General features: G+C 44.7%; 2 protein-coding genes across 11 annotated transcripts in view; one reads left to right on the top strand and one right to left on the bottom strand.

Moving 5' to 3' along the window:
- The window catches only part of BCL2L13 (BCL2 like 13), a 105,527-nt gene that overhangs the window by 2,833 nt on the left and 83,338 nt on the right, over nucleotides 1–19,356 (bottom strand). The gene's annotated exons all lie outside the window — the stretch shown is intronic.
- BID (BH3 interacting domain death agonist) overlaps nucleotides 1–19,356 on the top strand; it is a 36,007-nt gene that overhangs the window by 8,905 nt on the left and 7,746 nt on the right. For 3 of the 10 annotated variants that reach the window (XM_065583360.1, XM_065583353.1, XM_008164232.4), the window contains 2 exons: nucleotides 17,617–17,723; nucleotides 18,749–18,810. In XM_065583360.1, coding sequence (XP_065439432.1) covers nucleotides 18,802–18,810 — 9 coding nt within the window. In that variant the 5' untranslated portion in view covers nucleotides 17,617–17,723; nucleotides 18,749–18,801. Of the gene's footprint in view, nucleotides 1–2,336; nucleotides 2,463–4,623; nucleotides 4,732–14,155; nucleotides 14,405–17,616; nucleotides 17,724–18,579; nucleotides 18,811–19,356 lie in introns of those variants that run through there. The other 7 variants (XM_065583327.1, XM_065583322.1, XM_024101988.3 and 4 more) reach the window with 5 other exon arrangements.

Genomic DNA, 19,356 nt, shown 5'->3' with positions numbered 1-19,356 from the left:
AGAGCCGATCAAAATGTTTTTTTAACAGAGAATTACTTCTTTTGACAACAAGTTTTTGCAAAAGATGTCCTCCTTTGTTGAAAATGTTTTGGTTTCCTGCAGTCGATATTTCAACAATTTCATCTGCCAGTTTTTCATCAAAAAATGAAGGAAAAAAAAACACAAAGAAGAAAAAAACTTTCAATGGAAACAACAAAAAGTGTTTTTGTTGAGTTATTTTTTTAAGGGAAAAGAAATAATATCCTGTCCAGATCTCTACTGCTTAGGTGAAGGAGCTGTTGGTGGGGCAGGGAGCACAAAGATCTATGCTGTGCCAGCCTGGGTTATACAAATAGAGGGGGAATGTATTTTATAAAAAGATGTGTCCATAATAACTAAGTACCTACATGATCTTTTGTAGCCCATTGTTGCCCAGCCCCTCCTATTTCCCCCACCTGTTGCCTGTAACTATCACTTGCTCCATCATGTCTACTGTTGTTGTTAATCATATTTATTATGCCTAGGGACCAACCCAGAATGGGGCTCCATTTTGCTCGGTGCTGTACAGTTTGCATCATCAGACTGCAAACTCTTTAGGGCAGGTTTTATGTTGTCATGTGGTGTGCAGTTTCACACACACTGGACTCTACTCTGAGCTTAAAAGCACACACGTTTAGGACTTAAGTGTGGCTTGTACTGAAAAGTGGCTATATAAAAACGGCACCTTCTCACTCCACTGATCCTGTCTGTGGATATAAATCTGTTGTATTTAGGAATAAAAATGATTTTTCCACCTGCTTTTTACTTGAGTTAGCCCAGCTGGAGCCAGCACAACTGAGAGGGTGAACTGGTTTCTATTCCTCCTTGAGCATCATCAGGACAACTGTTCCAAGCAGTTTGGCAAGCCCACTGAAGGCAACTGGGGCTGCACAGGTGTCACCAAGCCTTCAGAAACGCTGTTACTGGCAATGAGGCCTGTTGTGCATAGGAATAGGGTAGCATCCATTTAAATAGTGTGTGAGGTCTCTCGTGTTGCTCACCATGTTCTGTTTTAGTAGCCTTCAGAAATCATCATGCAGCAGCGTGTATGTATGTAGCTAGGCCTGGCATGTTTGTGTCTTTTTAGTAAGCATGGTTATTTGAGATTCAACTGTGCCCATGTTGTTTCCTCATATTGTTTACTTTTATGTCAACAGATGATAGTGCGTAAGAAAATGAACCCAGGTTGATTCTTGCATCTCAGCATGAGTTTGAAGGACTGGTAGTTCAAATATTTTTTTAAGAGAGTGAGCACATTTGATCTGGAATCAGCAAGACACAGAGCCAGGAACCACACTATACCATTTTTAGAGTCCTTTCCTGCACAGAATGGCACTTTAAAGTCACAGAATTGTATGTGACACTCTGAGTGCATGGTGCTATGCTATACTGCAGTGGTGGGCAACCTGCGGCCCGTCAGGGTAATCCACTGGCGGGCTGCGAGACCGTTTGTTTACATTGACCGTCCGCAGGCATGGTTGCCCGCAGCTCCCAGTGGCCGCGGTTCGCCGTTCCTGGCCAATGGGAGCGGTGGCCAGCACATCCCTGAAGCCCGCGCCGCTTCCCGCAGCTCCCATTGGCCGGGAACAGACCATCGCGGCCACTGGGAGCTGCGGGCAGCCGGGCCTGTGGACAATCAATGTAAACAAACTGTGTCGCAGCCCGCTAGCAGATTATCTTGATGGGCTGCAGGTTGCCCACCACTGCTGTAGTGCATGCCTATGCGGGAGAGTAACAGTGTAACCATTAGCACTTTGTATATGCAGTCAACCCAAGCATTGCTCTAGTGTCTGCATGAATAGCAGGTCACAGGTGTGAGATCTTGGCCTCTGTAGGAATGTTCTGAGAGATTCCTACGCTCCCCACTTAGCTGTCAGAGTGAGCTAACCCCCAGCGGGGAGTCAGCTTGATGGGTGACTTCCTTTTCTCAAGTGAATTATGAACTGACTGCAAATGAGCTGTTTTTTCATTTCCATGTAATAGGTGTTTCCTCAGACAAGGATCTGAAATTGCTGACAAATGCAGCACTTGATGATGATTTCTTTGCATAGCACCTCCCATGGATTGATTATCTCATGGACTGTGCCTTAATTGTCTGATAGGCTGTAAGGGATTTGGGGCAGGGATAGTCTTGACCTTTGAGTCTTGCACAGAGCCAAGCACGTATTAATATTGTTTAGAAGGAAGCTATCCTTAGAGCTTGAACTAAACTGCAAAATTCACACTGAAGTTTGAACGCCCTTAAGTTTGGGGAAGTTCAGCTCTAGAGTTTTGGTTTGGATTTGATTCCAGCTGTAACTTATTATTTTATTCATAAGCATGAGCAAGAGAAGACCAAGGAAACTGGAGGTCCTCTGCTTAGCGGGGAAGGAGAGCTAATAAAGGACGACATCAAGAAGGCTGAGGTATTTAATGCCTATTTTGCTTCAGTCTTCACTGAAAAGGTAAATTGTGACCAGATACTTAACACAATTAACAACAAGGGGGAAGGAATGCAAGCCAGAATAGGGAAAGAACAAGTAAAAGAATATTTAGATAAATTAGATGTATTCAGGTCATCAGGGCCCGATGAAATTCATTCTAGAGCACTTAAGGAATAAGCTGAAGCAATCTTGGAATTGTTAGCAATTATTTTTGAGAACTCATGGAGGACATGTGACATCCCGAAGGACTAGAGAAGGGCAAATACAGTATCGGTCTTTAAAAGGGGGAATAAAGAGGACCTGGAGAATTACAGACCAGTCAACCTAACTTTGATAACTGTAAAGATACTGGAATAAATTATTAAATAATCAATTTGTAAGCCTCTAAGATTACAAATAATAGCCAGTAATCAAGAACAAATCATGCTATACCAACCAATATCCTTCTTTGACAAGGTTACTTGCATAATGTGGGGGGGTGTCTTATAGACTTACTAAAATCAAGATATAGCACGTCTTTTGTTGCTGTCCCACATTACATTCTCCTAAGCAAACTAGGAAAATGTTGTCTAGATGAAATCGCTGTAAGTGCGGGATGCAAAAATGGTTGAAAGACCACACTTAAAGAATAGTTATCAATGGTTTGCTGTCAAGCTGGAGGGATATAGTGGGGTCCTGCAGGGGTCTGTCCGGGGTTCAGTACTAGTTTATATATTCATTCATGTCTTGGATAATGGAGTGGAGAGTATGCTTATCAAACTTGCATATGACGCCAAACTGGCAGGGATTGCAAGCACTTTGGAGGGCAGGATTAGAATTCAGAATGAGCTTGACAAACTGGAGAATTGGTCTGAAATCTACAAGGTGAAATTCAGCGAAGACAAGTGTAACATACTACACTTAGGAAGGAAAATCAAATGCACAGCTACAAAATAAGGAACAACTGGCTAGGCAGTAGTACTGCAGGAGAGAGATCTGGGTGTTATAATGGATCACAAATTGAATATGAATCAACAATTTGATGCGGATGCAAAAAAGGCTAATATTATTCCGAGGTCTATTAACAGGAGTGTCGTATGTAAGACACCAGAAGTAATTGTCCTGCTCTACTCAACACTGGTGAGACCTCAGCTGGAGTACTGTCTCCAGTTCTGGGTGCTACACTCTAAGAAAGACGTGGACAAATTGGAGAGGGTCCAGAGGAGAGCAACAAAAATGATAAAAAGTTTAGTAAACCTGACCCATGAGAAAAGGTTTAAAAATGGGTATGTTTAGTCTTGACTGAGGAGGGACCTGATGAGTCTTCAACCGTGTTAAGGGCTGTTATAAAGAGGATGGTGATCAGTTCTCTGGAGGCAGGACAAGAAGTAATGGGCTTAATCGGCAGTAAGTGAGATTTAGGTTAGATATTAGGAAAAACTTTCTAACCATAAGGGTAGTGAAGTACTGGAATAGACTTGCAAGGGAGGTTGTGGAATCCCCATCATTGAAGGTTTCTAAGAACGGGTTAGACACACACCTGTCAGGGATGGTCTAGGTTTACTTGGTCCTGCTACAGCACAGGGGGCTGAACTAGATGTCCTCTCAAGGTCCATTGCAGCCCTGCAATTCTATGATTCTATGTATTTGCTTCAGAGTGTAGAGAGACAGTCGCTGCCCCAGTTGCGGTTTGGACAAACATGACGTGAGAGTGAGTGGTTACGGGAAGGGGGCGGCTAAAGATAAATCATATATTGAGTCCTACAATGAACATACAGTAGGATTTTGTGTCTGAAAATGATATTTCTTCGGGCTGGAGTTGGGGAAATGCTGCTGTGATATGGGCTGCTGTTGTTCTCACTGGTGCCTTCCTACTCCAAGGACAGTGTGTAAACATGGTTCAGCATTGTACCCCACCCCAGGTCTTGCAGAGCGTGCCTAAGTTGCTTCCTCCACTCTTCCTGGGGTGCTCGCCGAACAGCACCGCAAAATTTCACAATGCTGTATGTGAACTCCCCTGTTTGCCCAACTTTCCAGGGCTCCTCCAAGAGTCTCCCTCTTTCGTCTTAGATTAGTCTGTGGCACCTTGAACTAATAAGAGCGTAGACCTTTGGCACTTGTGTGAAGCTGTTCCTGAGCCCAGTGGTAAGAGCTGCCTTGGACAATGAGTCCTGTTCTAGACTCAGCTACCTGGTCTCTCCAGTTCCTCTCCCTAGGCCTGATCCAACACAAATTGAAGTAAATGGAGAGCCCCTTTGACTACAATGGACCCTGGATCCAGCCCGGTGTGAACAGGAGGAAGAGGCTACAGGTATCAGTAAGACACCAAAATGTTTCCACTCTCACTAAAACAGGCCACTCTCATTATGGTTTTAAATCATTTTCCCCTGTAGGACCCCCTGCTTCCCTTCACCCCAGAACCTACAATCAAAGCCTTTACCCAGCCTCAGGTGAGATGCTAAGGGGCGTCTGATTCTGTGGATGCGTAAGTGTCTGCAAGCTTCATCTTGTGCCGTATTTCCGACCCCTGGAACAAGCAGACCTATAGACAGTTCCTGACACTGCCCACGCTACAGTTACCTAGGGCACTCACCCTCACTGTACCTGGACTGCCCATGTAGCACAACCCAATGGGCTGCCCAGTCTAGTGTCACATCTGCTCGGTCTCTAATTTTTAAGGGGGGAAATGTATTTTAGGTAAATCTGCCCCTGAGATCTTGGAGTGAAGGTTTTGGGGAGATACATTGTACCCTCTGACGACAAATTCCTTTGGGCACTGTAGCTGCTAATCTAGTGCTTCCCAGCTGGGCTGCCTTTGCTGAAGCAAGTCCACGTGGGACAGCTGATCACAGAGCTTTGGGGTTTCACATCTCTTTTCTGGGCCCTACAGTGCTCAGAAGCTGTTTGCATTTCCTGACACTGACAAGTCGAATCTGAAAGTGAAATGCCATCTGGGTCTTTTATGTACAGTCATGTTTCCTCCCTAGTGAACCTGGACTTTGGATTACCACATCATTCTCTGCCTCTTAGTTGGGGGGGGGAGAGCTGCTTCCCCTGAGTCTGTAGCAATGTCCGCTGGAATATAGGGAGGGAGAGGGAAGTAGTGTGTGTTATGTTGTGTAACTGTATGAAAATCTGCCTGTTGCCATAGCCATAATAGATGTAGATTCTAGGAAGATGCTCCTCAAAAACACAACCAAATAATCCCCTGCATCAGATAGCAAACCTCCTGGGTCAATTCTTTGGAAACCAGAGATTTCCCTCTGTTTGTAAATTCTTGTCTAAAGCAGTTTGAAATAAATGCTTCACCCCCCACCCCCCACCCCCGAGAAGGCATAAGTCAAGAGAGACAGCTAAATAGTCAAGACTGTCAAAAGTCACTAGTGATTTTGGATGATTCCGTTTTTGGGTGTCCAACTTGAGGCACTTTAAAGAGGCCTGATTTTCCAGGAAGTGCTGAGCACCCACCCTCTGAAAATCAGGGCCCTTTAAGGTGTGTTAAGTCATGCTCCCAAAATTATTAATCACTCTTGATAATTTTGGCCTTTGAATTTATTTGGTATCCATTTGTTAAACTTTTTTTGTGGGGGAGTGCAGGGGGATTGTTGCAAAACAGGAGTAGAGACAGGACAGCGAGGCGCTGGATTATCCTATCGCACAGTACATTCAGGCTAAACATAGGGTCAGTCTTTCTTTTTCCATGTATGGAACATCTTGTTGACTTGTCCATACTAATAGATCATTTCCTACCTGAAGGAAGTGGGTGTGTTAGCTCTTAAGAGGTTTATAATTATACTGCGTTAGTATTTGGGAAAAGTCCAATGGAAACATTTAAAATGAAAGCTCATGTTTCAGAGAAGCTGCCAGATGTGGAGATGACTGGTCTGGAAACATGAACACAGCCTGCAGTGTGACTTCTGTGAAGTCTTGTCTCATGGTTCATGCCTGAAACCCCTCTGCTTGTTCAGTCTGTGGTGAATGATTCTGACTCTAGACAGGCGGGCAGGTCCAGTTTGAATAATTCTGGTGACCAACTGGCTGGAGTTTGGTCCCCTTGATAGGGAATTACTACACACTCTGAACTGTGGAGAAGCTGATTAGGCCTCTGCGAGCTTAATTTTAGTAGGCTGCTCTGATCCTATCCTCCTAAAAACATTCTCTCTCCTAACATAGGCGCTTTAGATGATCCAGATTGTTTCAGCATTCAGATGTTCACATTATGAGCTAAGCATACCAGGCTTTTTCTATAGCTGTTCCTTTAGAAAGCATTCCAGATATCGCTAGTGTTTCTGTATGGATCTGGGCCAGATATTCTTTCCCAGATATACTATGATCTGATGGTAACCTAAGCCAGAGGGCATGGCTGCTAGGAATAGCAGAATGTTGGCCTAGCTCTTCTGGCAAAATCTCCCTCTGGTTCTGATAAGTGCCCTGGGGACTGTAAGTGACCAGAGTCAGGCAAGGAGGACCTTAGTTTCACACCTTCTCCGGGTCTGGTGGTCTCCTGCTCTGACTGTGGACAAGTGGTGATACGGATAGAATCCCTCAGACCTGTCCAGCCCAGAGCTTCCAAGAGCCCCTTGGTGACAGTAGACAACTTTTCTGGGTAAATACGCAAGAGAACCCATAGGCTGCCAAGACTAAAATAGAGTGTGTGCCTGGAGTTAAAGCAGGCTTGAGAGAGGATTTGCCAAAACTTTTTTTTTTAAATGTGGAATGTTTTCCCAAATGGCCCAGTGAATAAAGCATATCACTGGGGTTTAGGAGATCAGGGTTCTGTTCCCAGCTAAGTCACCTGCTATGACCTCAAGTCACTTGCTGTACTTTTTGGTGCCTCAGTTTACCCATCTATAAAATGAGGATAATGATGCCTAGCCATCTTTTGGATCTCTGAGGTGTGCGTATGAAAAATGCAGTGTTTAGTGGCCTGAATTTCAAAAGTTGTGGGTACCTGTAGCTCCCTTTGTAGTGAATGGGAGCTGGGGTGCTTAATATCACTATATTTCAAGCCAATAACTGTAATATTAACCAGATTGCAGCAGTCCATTGACACAATGTGGAACTCGTTGTTAAGGGATGTGAAGGCCAAAACTATAACAGGGTTCAAAAAAGAACTAGATAAGTTCATGGAGGATAGGTCCATCGATTATTAGCCAAGATGATTGGGGATGCAACCCCATGCTCTGTGTGACTCTACCTTCTGATTGCCAGAAGTGGTGAGTGGGCAATGGGATGGATCACTCGATGATTACCTGTTCTGTTCATTCTTTCGGAAGCCCCTGGCATTGGCTACTGTCGGAAGACTGGATAGTGGGCTAGATGGACCTTTGGTCTGACCCAGTATGGCTGCTTTTATGTTCTTAATGTCACAAAGCAACGCAGGTGCAAATATGCAGAATAATTGCCTCTGCCCACACTCCACCTATCCTTTACCTCCTGGCTTCTAGGCTGGGGGTGGCCTGTCTCTGTTCCTTCCTCTTTCCTCTCTTTCCTTAAGCTGGGATCAAATCCTTTTCTTTGGGATCATTGGTCCTAGACCGGTGCTTGGCAAAGTCTGATGGCCTTATAGGCACTATATTAGTTTGCCTTTGTGTTCTTCTATCAGTAGCAGGCTCAGAGGGGGGGGGGACCAAATAAACACCAATGTCACTCCATTTATGAAAATAACTGCCTCAATATTGTTGTACTTCATTAAAGCTGCATCTGTGAGACTTAAATAAAAGTTATATGCACCTCTACTGTGATCTAGGGCCCTGTATAGGACTATTCTTTAATTCCACTCCCGTTATTATGGCAGCAGGTCCTATGGAACCCGTAGGATCCCAGACCCACTGCAGGGCTCTACATAAGTCCCACACAGGGCTCTACCTTGATCCTTTCTCCCTGCAAAGTCTGAGGTGCCCTGGCTGCAAAGGCTGCACCTCTTTCCACATTCAAAAGGGGCCCTATGAAGTGAACTTAAGCAAAATATCAGACTTGAGCCAAGATTTGAAAAAAGAGGTACCTAAAATTAGGCTCCTACGTCCACATTTAGGCATCTAGAGGTGGGATTTTCAAGAATGCCGACTTGACTTAGGAGCTTGTGGTCTTTATGTAAATTTGAATTTTCTTGTGGGGGTGGGGAAGAAGTCTGATATTTTCTCCTGATTATTTTGGGCCATTGTAGCGCCTCTTGAACATGGGACAGTGACTGCTTCCAACAGCCAAAGCAGCATGGCACTCCAGTGCCTTGGTAATGTGAGTCCTCTTGGGATGGATGGCATTGAGTTTGCTGATGTTGATGTGCATGTGTGTATATATCCGGAGTAGTCCCTGATGTTTGTTAGACGTCCCTGGAATAAAGAACCAGTGCTGTTGCTCACTGCGAATTCCGGCATGTAACACTTTGGCAGTGAGGATGGCTATGCTCCCACTTACTTTTCTCCTCTCCTCTGCAATCTGTCTTGTCCTGCTGGCTGAGTCTATGGTGCTTGTTATGTAAACCACTTTTCATATGTTTGAGGCTTGCTTTCGGGGTCCTAGCGAGTAGGGCTCCAGAGTAGATGGGGTCTCTTCTTGGCTTTGCCGCTGACCTTCTAGGTGACTTCGGGCAAGTCAATAATAATATATGGAGATATACCTATCTCATAGAACTGGAAGGGACCCTGAAAGGTCATCAAGTCCAGCCCCCTGCCTTCACTAGCAGGACCAAGTACTGATTTCGCCCCAGATCCCTAAGTGGTCCCCTCAAGGATTGAACTCACAACCCTGGGTTTAGCAGGCCAATGCTCAAACCACTGAGCTATCCCTCCCCCCCCCCCCCGTGTTTCCCCCATTTATAAAATGGGGGTGATGATACTTCCCGTTCTCCCTAAAGAACTTTAAGGTTTAGCTATGAAAAGTGCTAGACAAGAGCTAAGTTTCATTCTTGTTAACGATGGCGACATCCCTGTTGCCAGGCAGCGAGTTTAGCTGTGAGGCTGGCTGGCAATGGAAGGCCAATGTACACTTCATGCACTTCCCCTTCCTGATGACTTAGAGGCTATTGCAGTTTCAGTTCTGGAGAACTTCTTCATGCCGAAGTGAAAGAGGCTATAGAAAGATAAGACCGTGCACAAAAAAAGCCGCTGATGTTCCTGACTGATACATTGTTTCTAGCCAGGGGATCGTTTCTCTGTTTGTATGTGTTGTAGCTCAGATGTTCCCTCTACAAACTGCTCTAAATTATCCTTACCATGCATGCATGAGTTTCTACTGCTGGAAAGTGTAGTTGTTTGGTTAGAAAAAGAACCTGGTATAGCTGAGGCTAAAATAATTGCTGACAAGATTGAAGATAATATATGGCCAATTAATTCTCTAATAGTGCAATCTGCAGACCTGCATAGGAAGAGCGGGTGAAATGCTGGTGAATAGATATACAGCTCATGTGACAGATTCTGTGCTGAGCGTTTTAAGAGATGCAGCATAGAAGGTGTGGCCCTGGAGTAGAGTGGATGAAAGTGGCTTTGTATGACTGTTTTTAACCGTCTACATTCTGGGCTGCTGCAAAGCCCTGGGGAAATACTTTAATTGCGGGCAAGCTTCCCCAGGGCTGCCTATGGGTTGCACAGCAGCTGAGAACTTCTATAGTTCTCAGCATTGTGCTACTTTCCTTCTGTTTTGCTGGGGCTGCAAGGGGAGCAGCATAGGGGCCACTTACGACCTTTCATTTGCAGCTCTTTCACACTATCAGAGCCCAAGATAGAATTGGGCCCCATGTATCTCATAAGCACCTCCCTTATGATTTCATTGTGTCTCTACTGCACGTGTCCAGTTGCACAGCACAGTTCATTACACAAAGGAGGTTCTCAATGTGGTTAGGCAGGACACTTGGCCACAGTTCTTATTCCTGAATTGGTGTGTGTGACGTTACTGTGTAGATAACTGTGGTTCACCTCACTGCCTTCATTACTGCTTTGCTGTGTTGCTATAGGCAGCCCCCACCGTCAGCTATACGCTGCTGGATTTAGAGCCTAAACTGCTCCACACTTATACAAAGGAAATAATCTTCTGCACTTCTAAATGCACTGGGGAGCACTTAAAAGTACCGACACTGCATGGAGCTGCTGAAAAACAGGAGACTTGGTCCTTGCCCTGCAAAAATTGCATTCCAAACCAATGCTAACACCCTGGGAGACCCAGAGAGAGCTCCTATTGGAGCTGTTTTTGTTAAATATCACGGTGACAACTGTACACCTGCAGAATTCTGTATTGTGGAAACTGCCACCTGGATTCACGCAATGGACCTTGCATCTTTCTAAAGCAACAGGTTGTGGCTGGATGCATTTCTTCCTCAATCTTATGTAGGGATCATATTTATTTAACACACACGCTCCCTCAAGTTTCTATGACACATGGCACTGAGTCAGGCCACAGGGCTGGGCAACCCCATAGGAGGTGGGGAATAAAACAACACTGGGGATGTGGCCTTTGTGCAGCAGAGATTGATAATTGCTTTTGTTTGTGATGGAAGCTGCCCCCAGGGGTTACAAGCTAAGACCAACTGTTTGTGTGGCTTGATGGGAGTGTAATAAGGCAGCTCTGGCAGCCATCTGTTGCCAGGAGGAGGTAAGTGTCACTGTCTTGGATGTCTAGAGCTCCTATATCACAAGGTCCCATCATCCAAGGTTCGCTAGGTTCTTACAAGTGTTGTAGCTATCAGCAACTCTAGTTGTGTTACATACCTTTACTATCGTCAATCTGCACTTAGTGCTTTCCAGGGGACCATGGCTAGATTTTTGAAAGGCCAATCTGGGATCCAGTGTTGTTTGGGTGAATATAGGGCCTGATCCTATTCCCACTGAAGCTAACTGCAAAACTCCCGTTGACTTAAACGATGCAGGATGCAGTCCTTATTGTGCAGAGACAGCCCAGCACAACATGAAGAAATTGCCAGACTTGTGCCTAAAGATTTAGGCAAGGCTGGGTTGCAAGTGATTTTTTTCCAACTGCTGCTTTAGACAGAGGCATATCTTTTGAAGCGTATGAGGCCAGATCTGCACCAGACTGTAGCAGTCACTCACATGTCCACATCACCAAAAATATGTCCACCTTCTAGTCTTTTCTGGGATTTACCTGCTGATGTTGCCGAGTTTATTCCTAAGTCGTGCCACGGTTGTGAGCCATAATTACCTGGTAACTAGCTTTCTCTGGACAATGCTGCTCAGTCTCATTTTGAAGAACTGATTGCTAAGCAGTTTTGGAATCATCTCTGTTCTGTGTTTGTACAGCACCTAGCACAACAGGTCTGTGATTGGGGCTGCTAGGCACTACAGGAAAAACAGAAGCCTGGCACTTCCCTTGTTCTACACTGTTTCCCTGCACTGCCAACTACAGATGCTTCGGACTCTGGGTTAGGAGCAGAGCTCACGCAGATCCTGGAATGTATGTCTGAAAGAACAGCGATATGTTTTTGCAAGGATGCTAACCGAGGCTGAATGGATATGCTTGATTTTTATACATTGGGACTCTAGCAGTGGGGCTTCAAAGGGAAATGGCTCCAGCCTACCAACCTGCAATCACAGGCAGCACTAGACAAGCTGCTTGTAACTGAACTGAGACCTGGTTTAAGACTCCCAATTCTGCATTTAAATTAACAAGATGAGTTTTTAAAGGCGCCATGGAGGGGGAGGGAGTGAAGACCAAAAGGAATTAAAGTGACTGACTTTTAAATGCCCCCCTGCCTCTCAGAAGCAATTTGTGGCCTCTGGCCATTTTAAATTCACTTGTTTATATAAATAATTGGGAGTATTGAATTGCTCCCAGAGGAGATTTATTTTCAGTAGAAAGTGAATTGAAACTTCACTGTTATTCTGCAAACTGCTTCTTAAGGGCAGACAGGCTCGGGGAGTGGGGCCTAATGAGCTCAGGTTTCCTAAATAAAAGGAGTAATATAATATAATCATATAATAAATCAACATCCAAAGCAGAAAAGGAGTTTATGGCCTTTTCCATACTGTTTTTTCATATTTTTCTACCACAAACTGTTTTCCATAGTGCAAGGATGAAAAACAATTAAAAGTCTCTCTTTAAAAGTTTAAATACATCTAAAACTAATCTGGACCAAGATTTTCAAGTGTTTACTGACTCTTCGTGGCTCCATTTTTTTTTTTAGGGGTCCAATCTGAGACTCCTTAAAGGGGCCTGATTTTTCAAAAAGTGCTGATCACCACCCTCTGAAAATCAGACCCCTTTAAGCTATCTCAAGTGGGGTGCCCAATAATTGAGGCACTCCATCACTAATCACTTTTAAAAATCTTGGCCCTAAACTCTAATAGCAGTAAGCCACTTGAGAGTGCATTAGATAATTGGTCCACACCTTGGGTCATCCGAAACATGTGAGGTGTGTTCTGATAGACTAGTAACGAAGACCCCTAGAGTGGCTTATTGTTATATTAAGTATTTTTTCTTAGGCTACCTTTACATGCCGAGCTAGGAGTGCGATTCCCAGCTTGCATACACACGTACTCATGCTAGCTTGATGGAGAGCTAGCATGAGTATGAGTAGTAGTGCAACCACTGTAGCATGGGCAGTGGCAGCACAACTGAGCTATCTTGAGTACATATCCACAGGGTTCAAGCGAGGTTCCACTTGGCATGACTGAGCAGTGCTGTCACTGCCCATGCTACCAAAGCTGCACTACTGTTTATACTCACGTTAGCTCTCATCTAGTCACCACAGTATGCGTACGTGAGCTGGAAATGGCAGCCTTAGGATATGGTGAGTCATGTTCAAACAATGTCAGAGCTGTTTTGCACTTATATTATTTCTGCCCCTCATTGTGAAATTCATATAGAAGGTGAAGTTTGTTTATCTAAAACAATTGTTCAAGCGTTTCAAATGGTTCCTTAAGGCATTTGAATCAGTTGGAGTACAATGTGTATGTCATGGTGGGGGAAACATGGTGATGCGTTAGTTAGCTGTCGCTGGAACATATTAAGAGTATGTGTTTATACTAGTGAGACTCTGGATTACAAGCCTGTTTTTTGAAATACCTGGAATAAAGCAGTTGTTTAGTTCTTTCCTAGCTACATTATGTAAGACATGGGAGGTAATTGTCCTGCTCTCCTCAGTGCTGGTGAGGCCTTAGCTGGAGTACTGTGTCCAGTTCTGACTGCCACACTTTAAGAAAGATGTGGCAAAATTGGAGCGAGTCCAGAGGAGAGCAATGGAAATGATGATAGGTTTAGAAAACCGGACGTCTGAGGAAAGGCTGAAAGAATTGAACGTGTTTAGTTTAGAGAACAGGAGGCTGAGAAGGGGGGATACAAGTCTTCATATACCTAAATGGTGGTTATAAAGAGGATGGTGATTAATTGTCCATCAAGGGTAGGATAACTAGTAATCATCTTAGTTTGTAGCAAGGGAGATTTAGATTAGCTATTAGGAAACCCTTTCTAACTATAAGGGTGGGTAAGCACTGGAATAGGCTTCCAAGGGAGGTTGTGGAATCCCCATCATTGAAGAGTTTTATGAATACGTTGGACAAACATCTGTCAGGGATGGTCTAGCTTTACTAGGTCCTACCCCTCCAAAGCGGGATGGACTAGATGACCTCTTGAGGTCCTTTCCAGCCCTGTATTTCTGTGCTTGTATAACCATGCACCAGCCAGCTTCTCAGGGAGCAGGGACCACAGCAGAGTTACAGATACTAGCTTTTGTTTTGCTGAATGTATTATTTTTATTAATATATAAGAACACATATGAAGATAAATGTGACCCCATGCTTTTAAAACACATCATTTGGATTACACTTTTGCTTCCCCCCCACAATTCAACTCAACTATGGTTTTTAACTGTTTCCACTATCTTGCAGAACAGCAGATGTAGAAATTGCTTGATACCACTTGAAAGCTGAGATTCTCCCTCTGATGTAGGGTGGTTTTTATGTGTGGACAGGAATCAGGTTACGGGCAACAACTGAGTAAGAGGCCAGGTTACTTCTGCAGTGAAGACAAGCCTTATGGTGAATAGGCAGTCACAAAGGACTTCCTTTCCATATTCTTAGCTTAAACCACAACACCCCCTCGCCCCCCAAAAATAAAACCCTATCATGATGGTGCAGTGTACATTAAAGTTGAGAGAATGTTTAGGGACATTAATTATAGACTTTTTAGCATGGCACTATTAACTTTAGCCCTTTAGTAGTGGGGTGGGCCATCATTGGAGGAGAATATATACAAGTCTTCCTTCACTTTAAGGAAAAAAAAAAAAAAAAGGTGTGTTCTTATCTCAAGTTAACTAACACGAAGTAAAATCCTCATGAAGATTATGCAATTTGTAGTTTCCACACAAATTAGCGAGTCAAATTAAAGACTATGGGGGAGCCCAGGGTTTACCTCTACCTGCTAGCTCGTGTGAAAACTACAAACTGCCTTGTCTTCACTAGGATTTTACCTCAAGTTAACATGCTTTTTTGTACTGAAGACAAGGCCTAAGAAAAGGGTGATCAAACATCCTGTTTCAGGGTCTTGAAAATAGAATTAGGGTGCCCCCAGAATAGCTCATTTATCACTCTGTCCCAGGTTTACCAATGGTTCCCTCAAAACAGCCCACTTATTAACCAACCTGTTTTCCTAAGGTCTGGGTCTCCAGGGTGGCTAAGGAAATACCAGGAGGACATGGTTACAACCTTCTGATAAATGATTGGCACAAAACAGTGTTCTTTCCAAAACCCGGCACCTTTTTATTGGTGCAGATTCCCTTATAGCAATTCAAAGAGCATCCCAAACCATATTGCCTTGTGGTTTGAAATGTTCCTAAGTGGCTGCACCCTGTTTCCAATGGCCAGTCTGCTGCAGGTTGCTGACAGCAATTGATAACAGTTCTTTAGGTCTTACATATAAACATTTCCTCCACAGTCAACACACATACATATATCTTTATTAACTAACACATACACACTGTGCTATCCTATACTATGACTATAACTTTGACTGACAAGCCTATTTTGTCTGCTGACTTTGCTCTATTGAAAGGATTCCCTCTGGTGGTAGTGCTGCTGCTTTCTCTGCTTGTCTTTGAGGTCTCTGCTTCTTCAGCTCTTCCCGCCTCATGTCAGTTGTCTACTGAGACACCCTGACTTTTATACTGTCCTGTCAGAACTTTCTAGACACTTCTGCTAATATCTTCCTGTCAGATCCTACTTGGGTGCATGCCAACTGCCAATCATTTCAAACTATCAGTTCTGTTTTTAGCCTGCAATTGTTATTTACCTCATAGTTATGATCTGCTGACCTTTCTCCTACTTTGGTTTTCCCACCAATTTTATTTTTAGTCTGTGTGACCTGCAGCTTTCACTTAATCATGGAGTGCCTCTTGCTTATTTAAAATGGAAGACAGAGGTACAAAATGGAGTCTGGGGAGTTTTCTCTGGTATTAGGAGGAGAATAGAAAGGAGGTCTTTTTGCCTCCTTCATGACACAGCTGGTCTGGTACATTATGGAAGATTTTTACATCACATATGTTGTGGGTCACTGACTGAGACAGGGTGTTGAACTAGATGGACCAGTGGTCTGATGGAGGGCCCCAATTTTTTCTGAGATCTAATTGGTTAATGTGTGGCTGTTAGATGGAACCAAGTAAATTCTGAGAAATCATGGATAAAAGAACTGCTGCCCAAGTATTTGTATGTGGGGTTTTTTGTTTTTTGTGAAATCACAAATCTGTAAAATCCCTCCAAAAAGCTGGGAAATACCTTTTCTTTCCTGAACAGTTTGTGTCTTCTTGTGGCTTGCATCTGAGCTTGAAGTTTGTAAGTTTCTGTTTTTTTTTTTTAACTTCCTTTTTTCCACCTGCACTCTGAGTCATTTTAATGCAGAGTTTTGTTCACCACCTTAAACTGTTCCAACAGGGGCCAGGACAGATGTGAGAAAGTGTTATGGAGTGGCGCAAAGTTTAAAGCTAGTGCCGGTCAGTGGTGACTGGAAGATCACATCAGAAGTGTCTTGGTGCCCTCAGCCCATCCTGGGTGAACTAGTGTCCACATTGCAAAACAAATAAACAAAAAAACACCACTGCAGCTGGCACCCTCAGCACAGAGACCAAGGAGTTAGTGGAGTTGGAGATGAAACTCCTGTCTCCCCTTACAGCTGGGCCCATCCAGGTCAGGTTTGGTGTACATGGGCTGGGATGTGGGGCCAGCTTGCAACACTGAAGCCCACACAATATCCTCTCTTTGGACACAGAGCAGAGTTCAGAGCTCTGCGTTTGGCACTATTCACCTGAACTAAATTCCTTCAAAAAACTAAGTAGAAGCCCCCCTGTTCCAGCAGAGGGAGCTCCAGGCATTTGTGAGTCTGCCTTTCTGAAATTCTCAAGAATTGTAACATTCAAAAACCAGTAGGAGAACACTTCAGTCTCCCTGGACACTCAATAACAGACTTAAAAGTGGCAGTTCTTCAACAAAAAAACTTCAAAAACAGACTCCAACGAGAAACTGCAGAACTGGAATTAATTTGCAAACTGGACACCATCAAATTAGGTCTGAATAAAGACTGGGAGTGGATGGGTCACTACAAAAAGTAATTTTCCCTCTGCTAAGACTCACACCTTCTTGTCAACTGTTGGAAATGGGCCACCTTGATTGCATTGGCCTCATTAGCACTACAAAAGTAATTTTCCCACCCTTGGTATTCACCCCTCTTGTCAACTGTTGAGAATAGGCCACTTCCACTTTAATTGAATTGGCCTCGTTAGCACTGACCACTCACTTGGTAAGAAGAACAGGAGTACTTGTGGCACCTTAGAGACTAACAAATTTATTAGAGCATAAGCTTTCGTGGACTACAGCCCACTTCTTCGGATGCATACCGAAGAATTCCACTCTGTATGCATCTGAAGAAGTGGGCTGTAGTCCACGAAAGCTTATGCTCTAATAAATTTGTTAGTCTCTAAGGTGCCACAAGTACTCCTGTTCTTTTTGCGGATACAGACTAACACGGCTGCTACTCTGAAACCTGTCACTTGGTAAGGCAACTCCCATCTTTTCATGTGCTATAATATATATTCTACTTACTGGTTTTTTTTTTCCACTCCATGCATCTGATGAAGTGGGTTTTGGCCCACGAAAGCTTATGCCCACATAGATTTGTTAGTCTCTAAGGTGCCACAAGGACTCCTCGTTGTTTTTTCTGAAAATGGTTTGTTTGTGACTGATTGCTCATGTTCCCCCTCTAGGTTTTCCTGGAATTGTAGCAGTGGCATGGCTGTGCTAAGGAGCTTTTATTAAACGTGATTGGAGGCCTTTGGCAGGATACAAACAGCTTGACTCTCGACAACACCAGGTACTTGAACTGGGTTATTTCCTGTACACCTACGGGGCAGGCTGTGTGTTAGGTACTCCCCAGGGGCAGTGCAAGGGTGACTGGCTCAGGCTGGTTCACTTATAAATGAACAGGAGTGTCCCACAGCTAAAGGCAGGAGGCTACCAAAATACCCTTACCACGAACCAAATGACTTGGTAATCAGGGCCACAGGTGCCAACTTTTTTCTGTGCCACTGTGTGCTTGTGACCCTGCCCCGACTCCACCCCTGCCCCAAAGTCCCCGCCCTAACTCTGCCCCTCCCTGTCCCTATTGGACCCGTTCCCAAATCCCCGCCCAGCCCCGCTTCCTCCCCCAGGTGTGCCGTATTCCTCCTCCTCCCTCCCAGGCTTGCCTTGCGAAACAGCTGTTTTGCAGCACAAGCGCTGGGAGGGGATGGGGGAGAAGCAGGACACGGTGTTGCGCTCAGGGGAGGAGGCGGAGTGGAGGTGGAGGTGAGCTTGGGCGGGGAGCTGCTGGTGGGTGCAGAGCACCCACCAATTTTTCCCCATGGGTGCTCCAGCCCCGGAGCACCCATGGAGTCGGCGCCTATGATCAGGGCATCTTGGATCCTTCACTAGCCAGGCCAGAGGTCCACCTGGAGCTAAACTTGCTCTCCATTCCAACAGCTGGCCCCACCTAAGGCAGAAGCCCCTGTTCCTTTCCAGGTCACTTGCTGTCATGGTGATTGTCAGCCCACCCCCCCTCCCCCGCCTCTCCATTATCATGCCTATTCATAAAGCAGGAAGGTGGAGCTACCAGTGAGGGGAGGCATTGTGTCCTCCTATCCCATCCCTCTTCACTCCTAAAAAGGGGCCTACTTGCTCATCTGGTCCAGTGTTCACAGCCTTCCCTATGACTGCCAAATCACCAAGCCTGTGTTCCTGGGGAAAGCCCATGCTCCGCAAAGCAGGGCTGGATCAGTAAGGGCTTGACAAGGAGAATCTCTGGGACAAAGTGGCTTGCAGGCTCGTTGGCATCTTCCTTTTGTTCCCTTGCAAGGAAAGGACTCGTGGGTTGAAAGCAAGGGTGACACAGCTGCACCGGCCCAGCAGCCAGCATGGATCAGGTCAGTTCCAAAAGGTTTTTTGTTTCAATATTCTGTAAGTTTAAATTTTCAGAAGTGACTGGTGATCTTGTGTGCCCAGCTTAAGGGGTGTGATTTACCTCTGCCCCGACCCTCTGAAAATCAGGCCTCTTTTGAGGTATCTAGTGACTTTGGGTGCTCAACTTTAGTCGCTTTTTAAAATATAGGCCAAAAAAAGTGTAGTCTTTAACATTTAATAATTTGGGGGATGCTCAGTCTGAACTCATTTTGGTTCCTAGTCCCTGTGCAAGTTTGGGTATGCAGGCACCACGTTTCTGTACAGCTTGGACTTTCTGCCAACACGCTGCCACCCATACAGGCAGCTCATTCCCCAGTCTGTATGGATGGGTGTGCCTGCATATCTGAGATCAGACTCCAGCTGAATGCTCTCTTTCTGATGCTAGCTGAACATGGTCATTATTGACCTTGTCTGGGTCTCAGTCAAACAGTGAGATGAAAGATGTGCTCTTAACTTTTGAAGAGTCTGTATCTTTTTTGGTGTGAGAACCCTCCCCTGGTTAATATCTC

The sequence above is a fragment of the Chrysemys picta genome, chromosome 1 (genome assembly GCF_011386835.1).
Source record: "Chrysemys picta bellii isolate R12L10 chromosome 1, ASM1138683v2, whole genome shotgun sequence".
In the NCBI taxonomy this organism is placed as follows: Eukaryota; Metazoa; Chordata; order Testudines; family Emydidae; genus Chrysemys; species Chrysemys picta.
This window is presented reverse-complemented; position numbering and strand designations above follow the sequence as displayed.